The 15,034-nt window shown below is 44.7% G+C and overlaps 1 protein-coding gene across 1 annotated transcript in view; it reads left to right on the forward strand.

Moving 5' to 3' along the window:
* The first annotated feature begins 4,039 nt into the window (after positions 1-4,039).
* The window catches only part of LOC139942690 (uncharacterized), a 75,431-nt gene continuing 64,436 nt past the window's right edge, over positions 4,040-15,034 (forward strand). The window contains exons 1-8 of the mRNA XM_071939498.1: positions 4,040-4,127; positions 5,073-5,168; positions 5,574-5,633; positions 6,111-6,203; positions 6,634-7,038; positions 8,983-9,090; positions 11,876-12,912; positions 13,957-14,692. Of these exons, the coding sequence (XP_071795599.1) occupies positions 4,040-4,127; positions 5,073-5,168; positions 5,574-5,633; positions 6,111-6,203; positions 6,634-7,038; positions 8,983-9,090; positions 11,876-12,912; positions 13,957-14,692 (2,623 nt within the window). The remainder of the gene's footprint in view (positions 4,128-5,072; positions 5,169-5,573; positions 5,634-6,110; positions 6,204-6,633; positions 7,039-8,982; positions 9,091-11,875; positions 12,913-13,956; positions 14,693-15,034) is intronic.

A 15,034-nucleotide genomic window follows, 5' to 3' on the forward strand; every position in this document is an offset into this window, starting at 1 on the left:
AGGGATGAGATTGTTCAGACTTTTGACTGAATTCAGACCTTTTAAGTCAGCCTGGTGAAGAAAATCGGACAATATTTTTTTCCCACAAATAAAGAAATCCTGCTCAGTGGTCTATTTCTCTAGTGCTTTGGGTGCTGTTTCCAAAAGCTCCTTGTAATCTATAACCTCAGGGGTTACCAGAAATGGCTTCATTTCAACATACTTGTGAATTTGTATCCAAGTTTCAGACTCTTTCATTAGTAATGACTCTCACCCCTGATTATTTAAACTAAACATTTTCTTTATTACTCTCCAAAGCACCATGTGACGACCCTGCCAATCAATGTGGTAATGGTGGTACTTGTAACAACAACCTGTTCGCTAACCTTCGTGGTTACACTTGCATCTGTCCAGCTGGTTTCCTCGGTGACTACTGCGAAATCGGTAAGGGTAGAAACAGTTCCCACCGTTCCCCTCATCATCAGGCACTGGTTCATCTTTGTTTATTTCCCTAAATGTTTAGACAAAACTTACTAACTGTTCATCCCGGTTTTTTGAGATTCCAAGCAAATTGAGAATGGGACCTCTTGTGCAAGTTTACCCGCGATAGTTGATGCATGTTCTCCAATTTTCGCTTGTGTTTTGAGCAGACTTGTAAAATCAGGAGCATATGGCGACACGCTTTCTGGATAAAAAATAGAATGCTATACCCAGTCTCTTAAAGGCAAGCCAAAAGTGAAGATCCCATTTTGTTGCTGTCGGTTTCTTTTAAATTTATAGTAAATTTGGAAACAATGTCACTGTTTTCACTTTTCAAAACAGACACTTTATTTATTTACAAAATATTCATAACTGATTGATTGATTGATTGATTGATTGATTGACTGACTTTTTTTTTACTTTTCAAAGCAAACACTTTATTCATACACAAAATATACAGAATTTACAAAAACATAGAAACTAAAAAGTTACTTTAAATAGACAATAAATAACTGTAACAAAAAAAAGATCAGTAGCTGGGATTGAAATAACACCCAAATTAACACTTAAGCAAATACATTAGCATGGCATGGTAAACAAGGAATAAATTGATTGATTGATTGATTGATTGATTGATTGATTGATTGATTGATTGATTGATTGATTGATTGATTGATTGATTGATTGATTGATTGATTGATTGATTGATTGATTGATTGATTGATTGATTGATTGATTGATTGATTGATTGATTGATTGATTGATTGATTGATTGATTGATTGATTGATTGATTGATTGATTGATTGATTGATTGATTGATTGATTGATTGATTGATTGATTGATTGATCGATCGATCGATCGATCGATCGATCGATCGATCGATCGATCGATCGATTGATTGACAATACAATATGTCTCTTTGTTAATAATGTTTGAAAACAACATGTTCTACTAATTTCTATGTTTTTGTTTCTATTTCACTTGTCCAGAATGTACTCGAGTATGTTCAAATAATGGAGAGCTTGATAATGTATTATGTACGTGTACATGCGTTTCACCCTGGAGTGGCCCAACATGTACTGGTAAGTTTGTTCAAATGACAATTTTCACATGCAAAGTTTCAGAATGTAATGTTGAGGAAATCCTTGCCAACACATGCTCAAAGCAATTCATGGAACATGCCCCAGCTACCTGTCTGACCACATCACCCCGTATGTACCAGCCCGATCACCCTGTTCCTCCTCACAACATCTCCTCACCATATGCTATCCGTGCGAACTAAGTCTTTGGGCGGATTACTAATTCGCCTGGGCGGATTACTTATTCACCCGGGCGGATTACTATTTCACCCGGGCGGATTACTATTTCGCCCGAGCGGATTACTATTTCGCCCGGGCGGATTACTATTCCGTGTGTAAAGGGAAAAGCAAAATCATACATGTAACCCTGTTTAAACAGACCCGGAGATGAGAACATTATGACCACAAAAAAAATCCGTTTTGATGGAAGAAAACATGTGCATCTATGAATGTTTTTTTATTTATTTATTTATTTTTAATTTTTTTTGGGGGGGGGAAGGGGGGACAAGCACAGTAAATAGTAAAACCGGGACACACTCAACACGTTCAAAAAGCTAGAGGTTAATTATTTTATAGTTATTCCTCATTACATGGAGAGAGATGTAATGGAATCCAAGCTTTAAAAAAACCGTATGAGGCGTTAATATGTATTGTAGAAAGTTCTTTTTAGGGAGGGGGCAAGGTAGAACAGCTGGTGTTGGTAGGGGTGGGGTTTGGATAAGATAGAAAGTGCGGGGAAGAGGGAGACCGACACTATCCAGAAAGTACCAAAGGCCAAAATAATTCTGGAGTGGGAAATTCGAAACCAAATCCGGCGACAGGGGAGGGGGGGGGCCGGTTGTTTGGAAAAGGAAAATACAAGTAATCTTGTGGGCAGCTCGTCTGGTAGTATGTGCCAAGAAATGTGATTATGTGACACCATCCTGAAGAGTCTTCAGCGCTTTTCTGATAGATTTGCGAAAAGCCCCGACACGTAACCACTCTCAAAACGTCATGGTTGTGAGCTCCAGTTTGTAAAGCCGCTTTTAGTCCAGGAGCTTATGGTGATCCGTAGAAAATAAATGATTAGAAGATGCCACCTAGCTAGATACCTTCTTTAGGTCTTACAAAACAAGAAAATACATGTTGGCAAAATTGAAAATCAATTGAATGTCATAAAACGGTGATTTTTGTGATTAGAATAACATAAAAGGTACAACTGAAATGTTTCAGATGGCGGCCATCTTGGAATTCAAAATGGCCGCCTTTTTATGTATTTGTTTCCATAACTTTGGCAATGTTCTTGAAAATCCTGTTTTTGATGACTAAAGTAACATTCGCAATGACTATCAAGCTACACAAGCTAGCATTAATATAATTAACATAAATATAAGACCAATAGAAACAATATTACATCATGAAGTTAAGGCCGCCTATCAAATGCATTTTTGCCTGTATCACGGTCTAAGATGAGCCTCACAGAAACTTGGTGTTGGTGTCTATACCCATGTTTGCAGGGTCAATGAACCCAATTGGATGGTTATATTATTGGATCATTTGGTTAAAAGAGCCATCTTGAATTTCAAAATGGCTTCCAATTAAATGTGCCTGTTTGACATATCTTGGTCTGTGGAGACGCATAGATGTAGGTATACTGGCAAGTTTTACTGTTCAACAAACCAAATAAAAACATATCCATCACCGCTAACTATGACAAACTGGCTCCAGATCTTGCCCAGAAGCGACAGGCCCTGGCTTGGTCTTGGCCAGTTAATGATATATCTGGGCCCGACCAGACTACACCGATTCCGTATTAGATCTGGGTCTGGTTAAGCCAAGCCAGGTCAGATCTTCTTAGTCTGTGCCAGGTCTGGCCATACCGGGTCAATTGATTTCAAATCTGAGCCGAGGAAGGCCAGGTCAATAAATCTGGATGTCAGACCTGTGCCAGGTTTGGCCACAATGTGTCAGATATTTCTATATCTGTGCCTGTTCTGGCCACACGAGCTCAGATAATGGCAAATGTGGGCAAGGTGTTTCCTCCAAACCAGCTCAGATGACGTCAGATCTTGGCCAGAAGTAACCAAGCCCGGAAAATGAGTTTTCGATCTATGCCAGGTCTTGCCACACATTTCAGATCTTTGCAAGATCTGGCCGAACATACTCAAAGAATGGCAATATGTGTTTAATATGTGACGCCATGACTCTGACGCCATCTAAACGTGTGTGGCATGACCTGACACAGACCTAACATTAGAGTTACCTGGTCTTGCAATACCATGCCAAGATCTGCCATTCTTTGGCATTCTGATCTTGATCTGAGCTGGCCTGGCCAAACATGGCCCAGATCTGACAGCAACTGAATTGGTGCGGTCAGGTCAGGCCAAGATATCAATATCATCAACTGGCCCAGAGCAGGCCAGGACCTGTCATTTCTGGGCAAGATCTGGGCCAGTTTGTCAGAGTTAGCTGGGATGGATATGTTTTTATTGGATTTGCTTACCCGTAAAACTTGCCCGCATGTATGAGTCTCTACATACCAAGATATGTCAAACAAGCACATTTAATGGGGGACTTTTGGGACGCTTGGTGGCAGCAGACTTTCCAGGTAAATTGCATTGTTTACGTAGTTCTGAGCATGCGCATATTACCGAGACCAATGGATTTTACCTGGGAAGTCTGCTGCCACAAAGCGTCCCAAAAGTCTCCCATTGGCGGTCATTTTGAAATTCAAGATGGCTTCTTAAACCAAATGATCCAATACATTGTTCTTATTGGGTTCGGTGAACATTTGTATAGAAACCAACACGGGGGGGGGGGGGGGGGTTGAAGGAGAAAAAGGAGGCTGGAAGGGGTTAAAGAGAACTTTTATCCGGTGATGTTTGTTAAGGTAAAAGTGAAATCATACATGTAGCCCTGTGTAAACATGCGGCCTCGTAATCCGCCCGGGCGAAAAAGTAATCCGCCCGGGCGAATTAGTAATCCGCCCGGGCGAAATAGTGGGGCCCAATTGTTTTTTCTTCCGGTATGTCCTATGTACGCTTCCGTAGTTTTTTGTAAAGCACATTGGTATTTATTTTAGTTGTGAAACACCCTATATAAGAATAAGCTATTATTATTATTTTTATTATTATTATTGTGCATTTAATTACTAAACAAAATGAATGACTTGTTGTACATTATACGTATCAACCAAATGACCTGCACTGCGATGTAATTTTAAAAAGTATTCCGTGGCCTGACTTTATTAAGAGCTAGAGTCTTACTAAAAAGGGTTCCACACACCTCAGAGAATTTAGTTTTGCAAAAAATAGTTAATGACCTGATGTTTCGACCCACCCTAGCAGAGTCTTTCTTAAAGGCTAAATGACAATACAACAAACATGAACAGGTAACTAAGTGAAACATAAGCGGTGAAGTGGAATTACATGACAGGGTTTGATAGCATGCAGAAAAAAGCGAGAGGTTAACAATGAGTAGGGGCCAAAAGGGGGGGGGGGTTAAGAGAAGGGACTGGCTTTGGATTAAAAACAATTGTTTCTTGTTTTTGTAGAATGCTCACTGTCTTGCATGAATGAAGGTGTAAGGAATGATGCGGATTGTAGTTGCGGTTGTGAAAACATCCCCTGGAGTGGAGAAACATGCTCAGGTAAACTTAATCAACATGTTCTGGATATGAATTTTTAATTTTTGGTTTTTACCCATACACCAATGTTTGGTAGCACTGTATACTTTCCCGAGTCCTGTGAAACAAATATCACAGGCATATTACTCGTGTGGGATTCGAACCCATGACCCTTGCAATTCTAGAGCAGTGTCTTACCAATCTGCACAGGAAGACTACGAAACGGTGAGGCGTAAGAAAAAGATTTGTGGCTATAAAAATATGGTAGAGTCCGAGTAGGGGAATAATGGTGAACAAGTTCATTCAGCCCATTGCGTATGTTTAGTAAAACAAAAAATACTTTTGGCGCCACAAGTAATTTCTTCAGAATTAATTGTTGCTATAAATACATTCGGCACTAATTGTCTTTTCTTCCATAATTTTATTCAGATTGTGCCATAACTTGTGGTCCCGACGAGGATCTTGATACCGTGACCTGCGAGTGCTCTGGTAAAAAAAACACTTTGTTTACCAATTTAAATTCAATGCAATTTTCCCTGTGACTTTAATTTTTCGAGACAAATGAAACTCTTGCAATGAAAATACTTTTAAAACCATTTTGGTTTTGGAATGTCATATAGAAGGGGTTTTTTTTTTTTTTTAGTTTTTGTTTGTTCGTTCGTTCGTTCGTTCGTCCGTCCGTCCGTCCGTCCGTCCGTCCGTCCGTCCGTCCGTCCGTCCGTCCGTCCGTCCGTCCGTCCGTCCGTCCGTCCGTCCGTCCGTCCGTCCGTCCGTCCGTCCGTCCGTCCGTCCGTCCGTCCGTCCGTCCGTCCGTCCGTCCGTCCGTCCGTCCGTCCGTCCGTCCGTCCGTCAAACTCCCACAAGGTGATTGCAAGTCCTGTAGTAAAACCACTTGACCACGTTAACCTAATAGATTTGTTTTATATATAATCTAATCCTGTACATGTTCCTTATCTTTATATGCAGTTTGTCCATTCACCTGTCAAAATAATGGAGTGCTTGACACTGTCAATTGTTTGTGTACATGTACAGACAACTGGACGGGACAGGCCTGCGGCGGTAAGAACCATTTTGCATTTAACATTTTACATGTTTTGGGATGTGATACGAAAAAGGCCTAAATATTGCTGCCAGTGAATTAGGCCAAGTAAAAAAAAAAAAAACAGTTGATCGTCTAAGTTTTTTCAAGAAGAGGATTATTGTTATTTCTTTCAAAGATGGTCGCCAAACATTTTAATTTAAACTGGCCACAAATTCTTCAGTTTAAAGTCACCACTTACTGCTACCATATTAATTGTTGGCTGCTGTATTTTGTCAAGCGATGCTACTAAGTGATATGCCTGATTCATTTATTTTTATAAATTTATTGTTTATTGATTTGTTTATTTCAACCACTGATGTTACAACCCCTGATTTGACAACCCCTGGTGTTACAACTCCTGGTCTGACAACCCCTGATGTTCAACAACCCCTGATGTTACAACCCAAGTTTTGACAACCCCTGATGTGACAACCCCTGATTTGTCAACTCCTGATGTAACAAGCCTTTGTGGAACAACACCTGGTTCAACAACCCCTGATGTGACAACCCCTGATGTGACAACTCCTGGTGTGACAACCCCTGATTTGACAACCCCTGATTTGACAACTCCTGATGTAACAACCCCTCGTGTAACAACACCAGGTTCAACAACCCCTGATGTTACAACCCAAGTTTTGACAACCCCTGATGTGACAACCCCTGATTTGTCAACTCCTGATGTAACAAGCCTTTGTGGAACAACACCTGGTTCAACAACCCCTGATGTGACAACCCCTGATGTGACAACTCCTGGTGTGACAACCCCTGATTTGACAACCCCTGGTGTTACAACTCCTGATGTAACAACTCCTGGTAAAACAACACCTGGTGTGACAACCCCTGATGTTACAACCCAAGTTTTGACAACCCCTGATGTGACAACCACTGATATGACAACCACTGATGTGCCAATCACTGATGTGCCAACCACTGATGTGCCAATCACTGATGTGCCAACCACTGATGTGCCAACCACTGATGTGCCAACCACTGATGTGCCAACCACTGATGTGCCAACCACTGATGTGCCAACCACTGATGTGCCAACCACTGATGTGCCAATCCCTGATGTGACAACCACTCATGTGACAACCACTCATGTGACAACCACTGATGTGCCAACCCCTGATGTGACAACCACTGATGTGCCAACCACTGATGTGCCAACCACTGATGTGCCAACCACTGATGTGCCAACCACTGATGTGCCAATCACTGATGTGCCAACCCCTGATGTGACAACCACTGATGTGCCAACCACTGATGTGACAACCACTGATGTGCCAACCCCTGATGTGACAACCACTGATGTGCCAACCACTGATGTGCCAACCACTGATGTGCCAACCACTGATGTGCCTACCACTGATGTGACAACCACTGATGTGCCAACCACTGATGTGCCAACCACTGATGTGCCAACCACTGATGTGCCAACCACTGATGTGACAACCACTGATGTGCCAACCCCTGATGTGACAACCACTGATGTGACAACCACTGATGTGCCAACCACTGATGTGACAACCACTGATGTGCCAACCACTGATGTGACAACCACTGATGTGACAACCACTGATGTGACAACCACTGATGTAACTCAAGCAATGCCTACAGGTGAGAGTGGGTTTTAAAGTACACATGTTTACAATTTATTGCAACAGGTCATGAATCTAGGCAAGGCTCACATTGAATGAAGTATTTCATCCTTAAACAGAAAAATTTATCTCATCTGGTACATGTATTATTACTTTACTCTTTTCTTGTGTTTTTGGTTTGTTAGAGAGGGTGCTAATGTGTAAATAAAAAAAGGTACCGTTCTTTTGAAGATTCATTGTCACATAACAGGAAAGCTCCTTAATTTTCGTTTTATTAGTGCATTTAAAAGCTTGCAATCAGAGATGCAGCAACCACAATGGCTTGAAACACTGAAGCAGCAACCACACAAACAATAATCACATGTTTGTTGTTTGAAAAGGCAAACTCTGTGTTGTATTTTTTGTTCTACTTCTTTTCTTCTTCTAAATCTTGATTATGTTTAATTGACATCATGGTATTTAATCATATTTAGCACATTCAAATTGGCACCACTAACATAGTTTTTACTTAAAGGAACACGTTGCCTTGGACTGGTCGAGTTGGTCTTTGAAAAGCGTTTGTAACCGTTTGTTATAAAATGCATATGATTAGAAAGATATTTTAAGGATAGAATATTTTAAGGATAGAATATAATGATCCACACAAGTATCACTCGAAATTGTGTAATTTTCCTTGTACCTCGTCGACAAACACAGTCGGCCATTTATGAGAGTCAAAATTTTGACTCCCATAAATGGCCGACCGTGTTAGTTCGCAAAGTAAAAGGAAAACCACACAATTTCGAGGCAAAACTGAATATTTATATTGCAAATAGTTTCAGACCTCTTAATCTATCTCAAACATATTTTGCACAGATCATCCAATTTCCTGACTTTCAGAGCTCTATTCAACCCTCAATGCTAGTAATGTCATCCTTCAAGGGGTCTTACTATGTAACCCATGCCCCCAAGTAACTCTTAAGTCTGTCGGAAAGTCCCGAAATCACAATGAAAAAATATTGGCTTTTCATCTTGTTGTACTTTTTGTTTCAACACCATTGCGTTCAAGATTCCGGTGAGCTGTGACAGTAAGAACCTAAAAAAAAAGAAGCAGGGATTTAGGTATTTTATAAAGTAAATTAAATTTCGTCTTTTCCTTTTCCCCAAACAATTACAATAGAGGCAGCATCCACCAAAGTAGCAACCACAGTGACGACTGAAGCAACAACCACTGATGTGCCAACCACTTGTGTGACAACCACTGATGTAACTCAAACAACGCTTACAGGTGAGAGTGGGTTTTAAAGTACAAATTGTACAGACTATTATTTTGGGTGAAGCACACATTGAATGAAGTTTTTCTACCTTTCTACCATCTGTAGATGTGCCAACTACAGATGTGCCAACCACTGTCCTGACAACCACTGAAGTGCCAACCACTATCGTGACAACCACTGATGTGCCAACCACTGTCATGACAACCACTGATGTGCCAACCACTGTCGTGACAACCACTGAAGTGCCAACCACTGTCCTGACAACCACTGATGTGCCAACCACAGTAGTGCCAACCACTATCCTGACAACCACTGATGTGCCAAACACAGATGTGCCAACCACTGTCCTGACAACCACTGAAGTGCCAACCACTGTCATGAAAACCACTAATGTGCCAACCACTGTCATGGCAACCACTGATGTGCCAACCACTGATGTGCCAACCACTGTCGTGACAACCACTGATGTGCCAACCAGAGATGTGACAACCACTGTCATTACAACCACTGAAGTGCCAACCACTGATGTGCCAACCACTGTCATGACAACCACTGATGTGCCAATGACTGATGTGCCAACCACTGTCGTGACAACCACTGATGTGCCAACCACTGTCGTGACAACCACTGATGTGCCAACCACTGTCATGCCAACCACTGGTGTGCCAACCACTGATGTGCCAACCACAGATGTGCCAACCACTGTCGTGACAACCACTGAAGTGCCAACCACGGATGTGCCAACCACTGTCGTGACAACCACTGATGTGCCAACCACTGTCGTGACAACCACTGATGTGCCAACCACAGATGTGCCAACCACTGTCATGACAACTACTGAAGTGCCTACCACTGATGTGCCAACCACTGACGTGCCAACCACAGATGTGCCAACCACTGTCTTGACAACCACTGATGTGCCAACCACTGTCATGACAACCACTGGTGTGCCAACCACTGATGTGCCAACCACAGATGTGCCAACCATTGTCGTGACAACCACTGAAGTGCCAACCACTTATGTGACAACCACTGATGTGCCAAACACAGATGTGCCAACCACTGTCCTGACAACCACTGAAGTGCGAACCACTGTCATGAAAACCACTGATGTGCCAACCACTGTCATGGCAACCACTGATGTGCCAACCACTGATGTGCCAACCACTGTCGTGACAACCACTGATGTGCCAACCACAGATGTGCCAACCACTGTGATTACAATCACTGAAGTGCCAACCACTGATGTGCCAACCACTGTCATGACAACTACTGATGTGCCAATGACTGATGTGCCAACCACTGTCGTGAAAACCACTGATGTGCCAACCACAGATGTGCCAACCACTGTCATGACAACCACTGATGTGCAAACCACTTATGTGCCAACCACTGTCGTGACAACCACTGATGTGCCAACCACTGTCGTGACAACCACTGATGTGCCAACCACTGATGTGCCAACCTCTGTCATGACAACCACTGAAGTGCCAACCACTGTCGTGACAACCACTGATGTGCCAACCACAGATGTGCCAACCAATGAAGTACCAACCACAGATGTGCCAACCACTGATGTGCCAACCACTGTCGTGACAACCACTGATGTGCCAACCACTGTCGTGACAACCACTGATGTGCCAACCACTGTCATGACAACCACTGATGTTTCAACCACAGATGTGCCAACCACTGTCATGACAACTACTGAAGTGTCAACCACTGATGTGCCAACCACTGACGTGCCAACCACAGATGTGTCAACCACTGTCGTGACAACCACTGAAGTGCCAACCACTGTCGTGACAACCACTGATGTGCCAACCTCAGATGTGCCAACCACTGTCCTGACAACCACTGAAGTGCCAACCACTGTCGTGACAACAACTGATGTGCCAACCACAGATGTGCTGACAACAACTGTCCTGACAACCACTGAAGTGCCAACCACTGTCGTGACAACCACTGATGTGCCAACCACTGTCATGACAACCACTGGTGTCCCAACCACTGATGTGCCAACCACTGTCGTGACAACCGCTGATTTGCCAACCACTGTCGTGACAACCACTGATGTGCCAACCACTGTCATGACAACCACTGAAGTGCCAACCACAGATGTGCCAACCACTGATGTGCCAACCACTGTCATGACAACCACTGATGTTTCAACCACAGATGTGCCAACCACTGTCATGACAACTACTGAAGTGCCAACCACTGATGTGCCAACCACTGACGTGCCAACTACAGATGTGCCAACCACTGTCGTGACAACCACTGAAGTGCCAACCACTGTCGTGACAACCACTGATGTGCCAACCTCAGATGTGCCAACCACTGTCCTGACAACCACTGAAGTGCCAACCACTGTCGTGACAACCACTGATGTGCCAACCACAGATGTGCCAACCACAGATGTGCCAACCACAGATGTGCCAACCACTGTCCTGACAACCACTGATGTGCCAACCACTGTCATGACAACCACTGATGTCCCAACCACAGATGTGCCAACCACTGTCGTGACAACCACTGAAGTGCCAACCACTGTCGTGACAACCACTGATGTGCCAACCTCAGATGTGCCAACCACTGTCCTGACAACCACTGAAGTGCCAACCACAGTCGTGACAACCACTGATGTGCCAACCACAGATGTGCCAACCACTGATGTGCCAACCACAGATGTGCCAACCACTGTCCTGACAACCACTGATGTGCCAACCACTGTCATGACAACCACTGATGTGCCAACCACTGATGTGCCAACCACTGTCATGACAACCACTGAAGTGCCAACCACTGTCGTGACAACCACTGATGTGCCAACCACTGTCGTGACAACCACTGATGTGCCAACCACTGTCATGACAACCACTGATGTTTCAACCACAGATGTGCCAACCACTGTCATGACAACTACTGAAGTGTCAACCACTGATGTGCCAACCACTGACGTGCCAACCACAGATGTGTCAACCACTGTCGTGACAAGCACTGAAGTGCCAACCACTGTCGTGACAACCACTGATGTGCCAACCTCAGATGTGCCAACCACTGTCCTGACAACCACTGAAGTGCCAACCACTGTCGTGACAACAACTGATGTGCCAACCACAGATGTGCTGACAACAACTGTCCTGACAACCACTGAAGTGCCAACCACTGTCGTGACAACCACTGATGTGCCAACCACTGTCATGACAACCACTGGTGTCCCAACCACTGATGTGCCAACCACTGTCGTGACAACCGCTGATTTGCCAACCACTGTCGTGACAACCACTGATGTGCCAACCACTGTCATGACAACCACTGAAGTGCCAACCACAGATGTGCCAACCACTGATGTGCCAACCACTGTCATGACAACCACTGATGTTTCAACCACAGATGTGCCAACCACTGTCATGACAACTACTGAAGTGCCAACCACTGATGTGCCAACCACTGACGTGCCAACTACAGATGTGCCAACCACTGTCGTGACAACCACTGAAGTGCCAACCACTGTCGTGACAACCACTGATGTGCCAACCTCAGATGTGCCAACCACTGTCCTGACAACCACTGAAGTGCCAACCACTGTCGTGACAACCACTGATGTGCCAACCACAGATGTGCCAACCACTGATGTGCCAACCACAGATGTGCCAACCACTGTCCTGACAACCACTGATGTGCCAACCACTGTCATGACAACCACTGATGTCCCAACCACAGATGTGCCAACCACTGTCGTGACAACCACTGAAGTGCCAACCACTGTCGTGACAACCACTGATGTGCCAACCTCAGATGTTCCAAACACTGTCCTGACAACCACTGAAGTGCCAACCACAGTCGTGACAACCACTGATGTGCCAACCACAGATGTGCCAACCACTGATGTGCCAACCACAGATGTGCCAACCACTGTCCTGACAACCACTGATGTGCCAACCACTGTCATGACAACCACTGATGTGCCAACCACTGATGTGCCAACCACTGTCATGACAACCACTGAAGTGCCAACCACAGATGTGCCAACCACTGTCATGACAACTACTGAAGTGCCAACCACTGATGTGCCAACCACTGACGTGCCAACCACAGATGTGCCAACCACTGTCGTGACAACCACTGAAGTGCCAACCACTGTCGTGACAACCACTGATGTGCCAACCTCAGATGTGACAACCACTGTCCTGACAACCACTGAAGTGCCAACCACTGTCGTGACAACCACTGATGTGCCAACCACAGATGTGCCAACCACTGATGTGCCAACCACAGATGTGCCAACCACTGTCCTGACAACCACTGATGTGCCAACCACTGTCGTGACAACCACTTATGTGCCAACCACTGTCGTGACAACCACTTATGTGCCAACCACTGTCGTGACAACCACTGATGTGCCAACCACTGTCGTGACAACCACTGATGTGCCAACCACTGTCATGACAACCACTGACGTGCCAACCACAGATGTGCCAACCACTGTCATGACAACTACTGAAGTGCCAACCACTGATGTGCCAACCACTGACGTGCCAACCACAGATGTGCCAACCACTGTCGTGACAACCACTGAAGTGCCAACCACTGTCGTGACAACCACTGATGTGCCAACCTCAGATGTGCCAACCACTGTCCTGACAACCACTGAAGTGCCAACCACTGTCGTGACAACCACTGATGTGCCAACCACAGATGTGCCAACCACTGATGTGCCAACCACAGATGTGCCAACCACTGTCCTGACAACCACTGATGTGCCAACCACTGTCATGACAACCACTGATGTCCCAACCACTGATGTGCCAACCACTGTCGTGACAACCGCTGATTTGCCAACCACTGTCGTGACAACCACTGATGGGCCAACCACTGATGTGCCAACCACTGTCATGACAACCACTGAAGTGCCAACCACTGTCGTGACAACCACTGATGTGCCAACCACTGTCGTGACAACCACTTATGTGCCAACCACTGTCATGACAACCACTGATGTTCCAACCACAGATGTGCCATTCACTGTCATGACAACCACTGAAGTGCCAACCACTGATGTGCCAACCACTGTCGTGTCAACCACTGATGTGCCAACCACTGTCATGACAACCACTGATGTGCCAACCACAGATGTGCCAACCACTGTCGTGACAACCACTGAAGTGCCAACCACTGTCGTGACAACCACTGATGTGCCAACCACAGATGTGCCAACCACTGTCCTGACAACCACTGATGTGCCAACCACTGTTTTGACAACCACTGATGTGCCAAACACAGATGTGCCAACTACTGTCCTGACAACCACTGAAGTGCCAACCACTGTTGTGACAACCACTGATGTGCCAAACACAGATGTGCCAACCACTGTCCTGACAACCACTGAAGTGCCAACCACTGTCATGACAACCACTGAAGTGCAAACCACTGTTGTGCCAACCACTGAAGTGCCAACCACTGATGTGCCAACCCCTGATGTGCCAACCCCCGATGTGCCAACCCCCGATGTGCCAACCCCTGATGTGCCAACCACTGATGTGCCAACCCCTGATGTGACAACCACTGATGGGCCGACCACTGATGTTACTTCAACAACGTCGCCTCCAGGTGAGAGTGGGTTTTAAAGTACAAGCCAAAGAAATTATGATAAAGTGTCTTATTCACGGACACTGGTGCAGCTGCCAAGACTTGAACCCACTCTGACAATACCATTACTTGAGTCTGGTGCATGAGACAGCTTGACCATGGCTGATTATAAGATGTGTTATCAATGCAACCCAAGCCCAAAATAACTATTTAGTCTGTCGGAAAGTTCCCTGCTGACAAAATACCAAAAAATACAAGAATTTGCAAAGATATGTAGCTTGCAATCTTGATGTATATTTCACCAGAACCACAATCTTCCAGCACTCTATTTAACCCTCATGGCTGGTACTGTCATACTTCAAG

Source organism: Asterias amurensis, chromosome 10, assembly GCF_032118995.1.
Source record: "Asterias amurensis chromosome 10, ASM3211899v1".
NCBI lineage: Eukaryota > Metazoa > Echinodermata > Asteroidea > Forcipulatida > Asteriidae > Asterias > Asterias amurensis.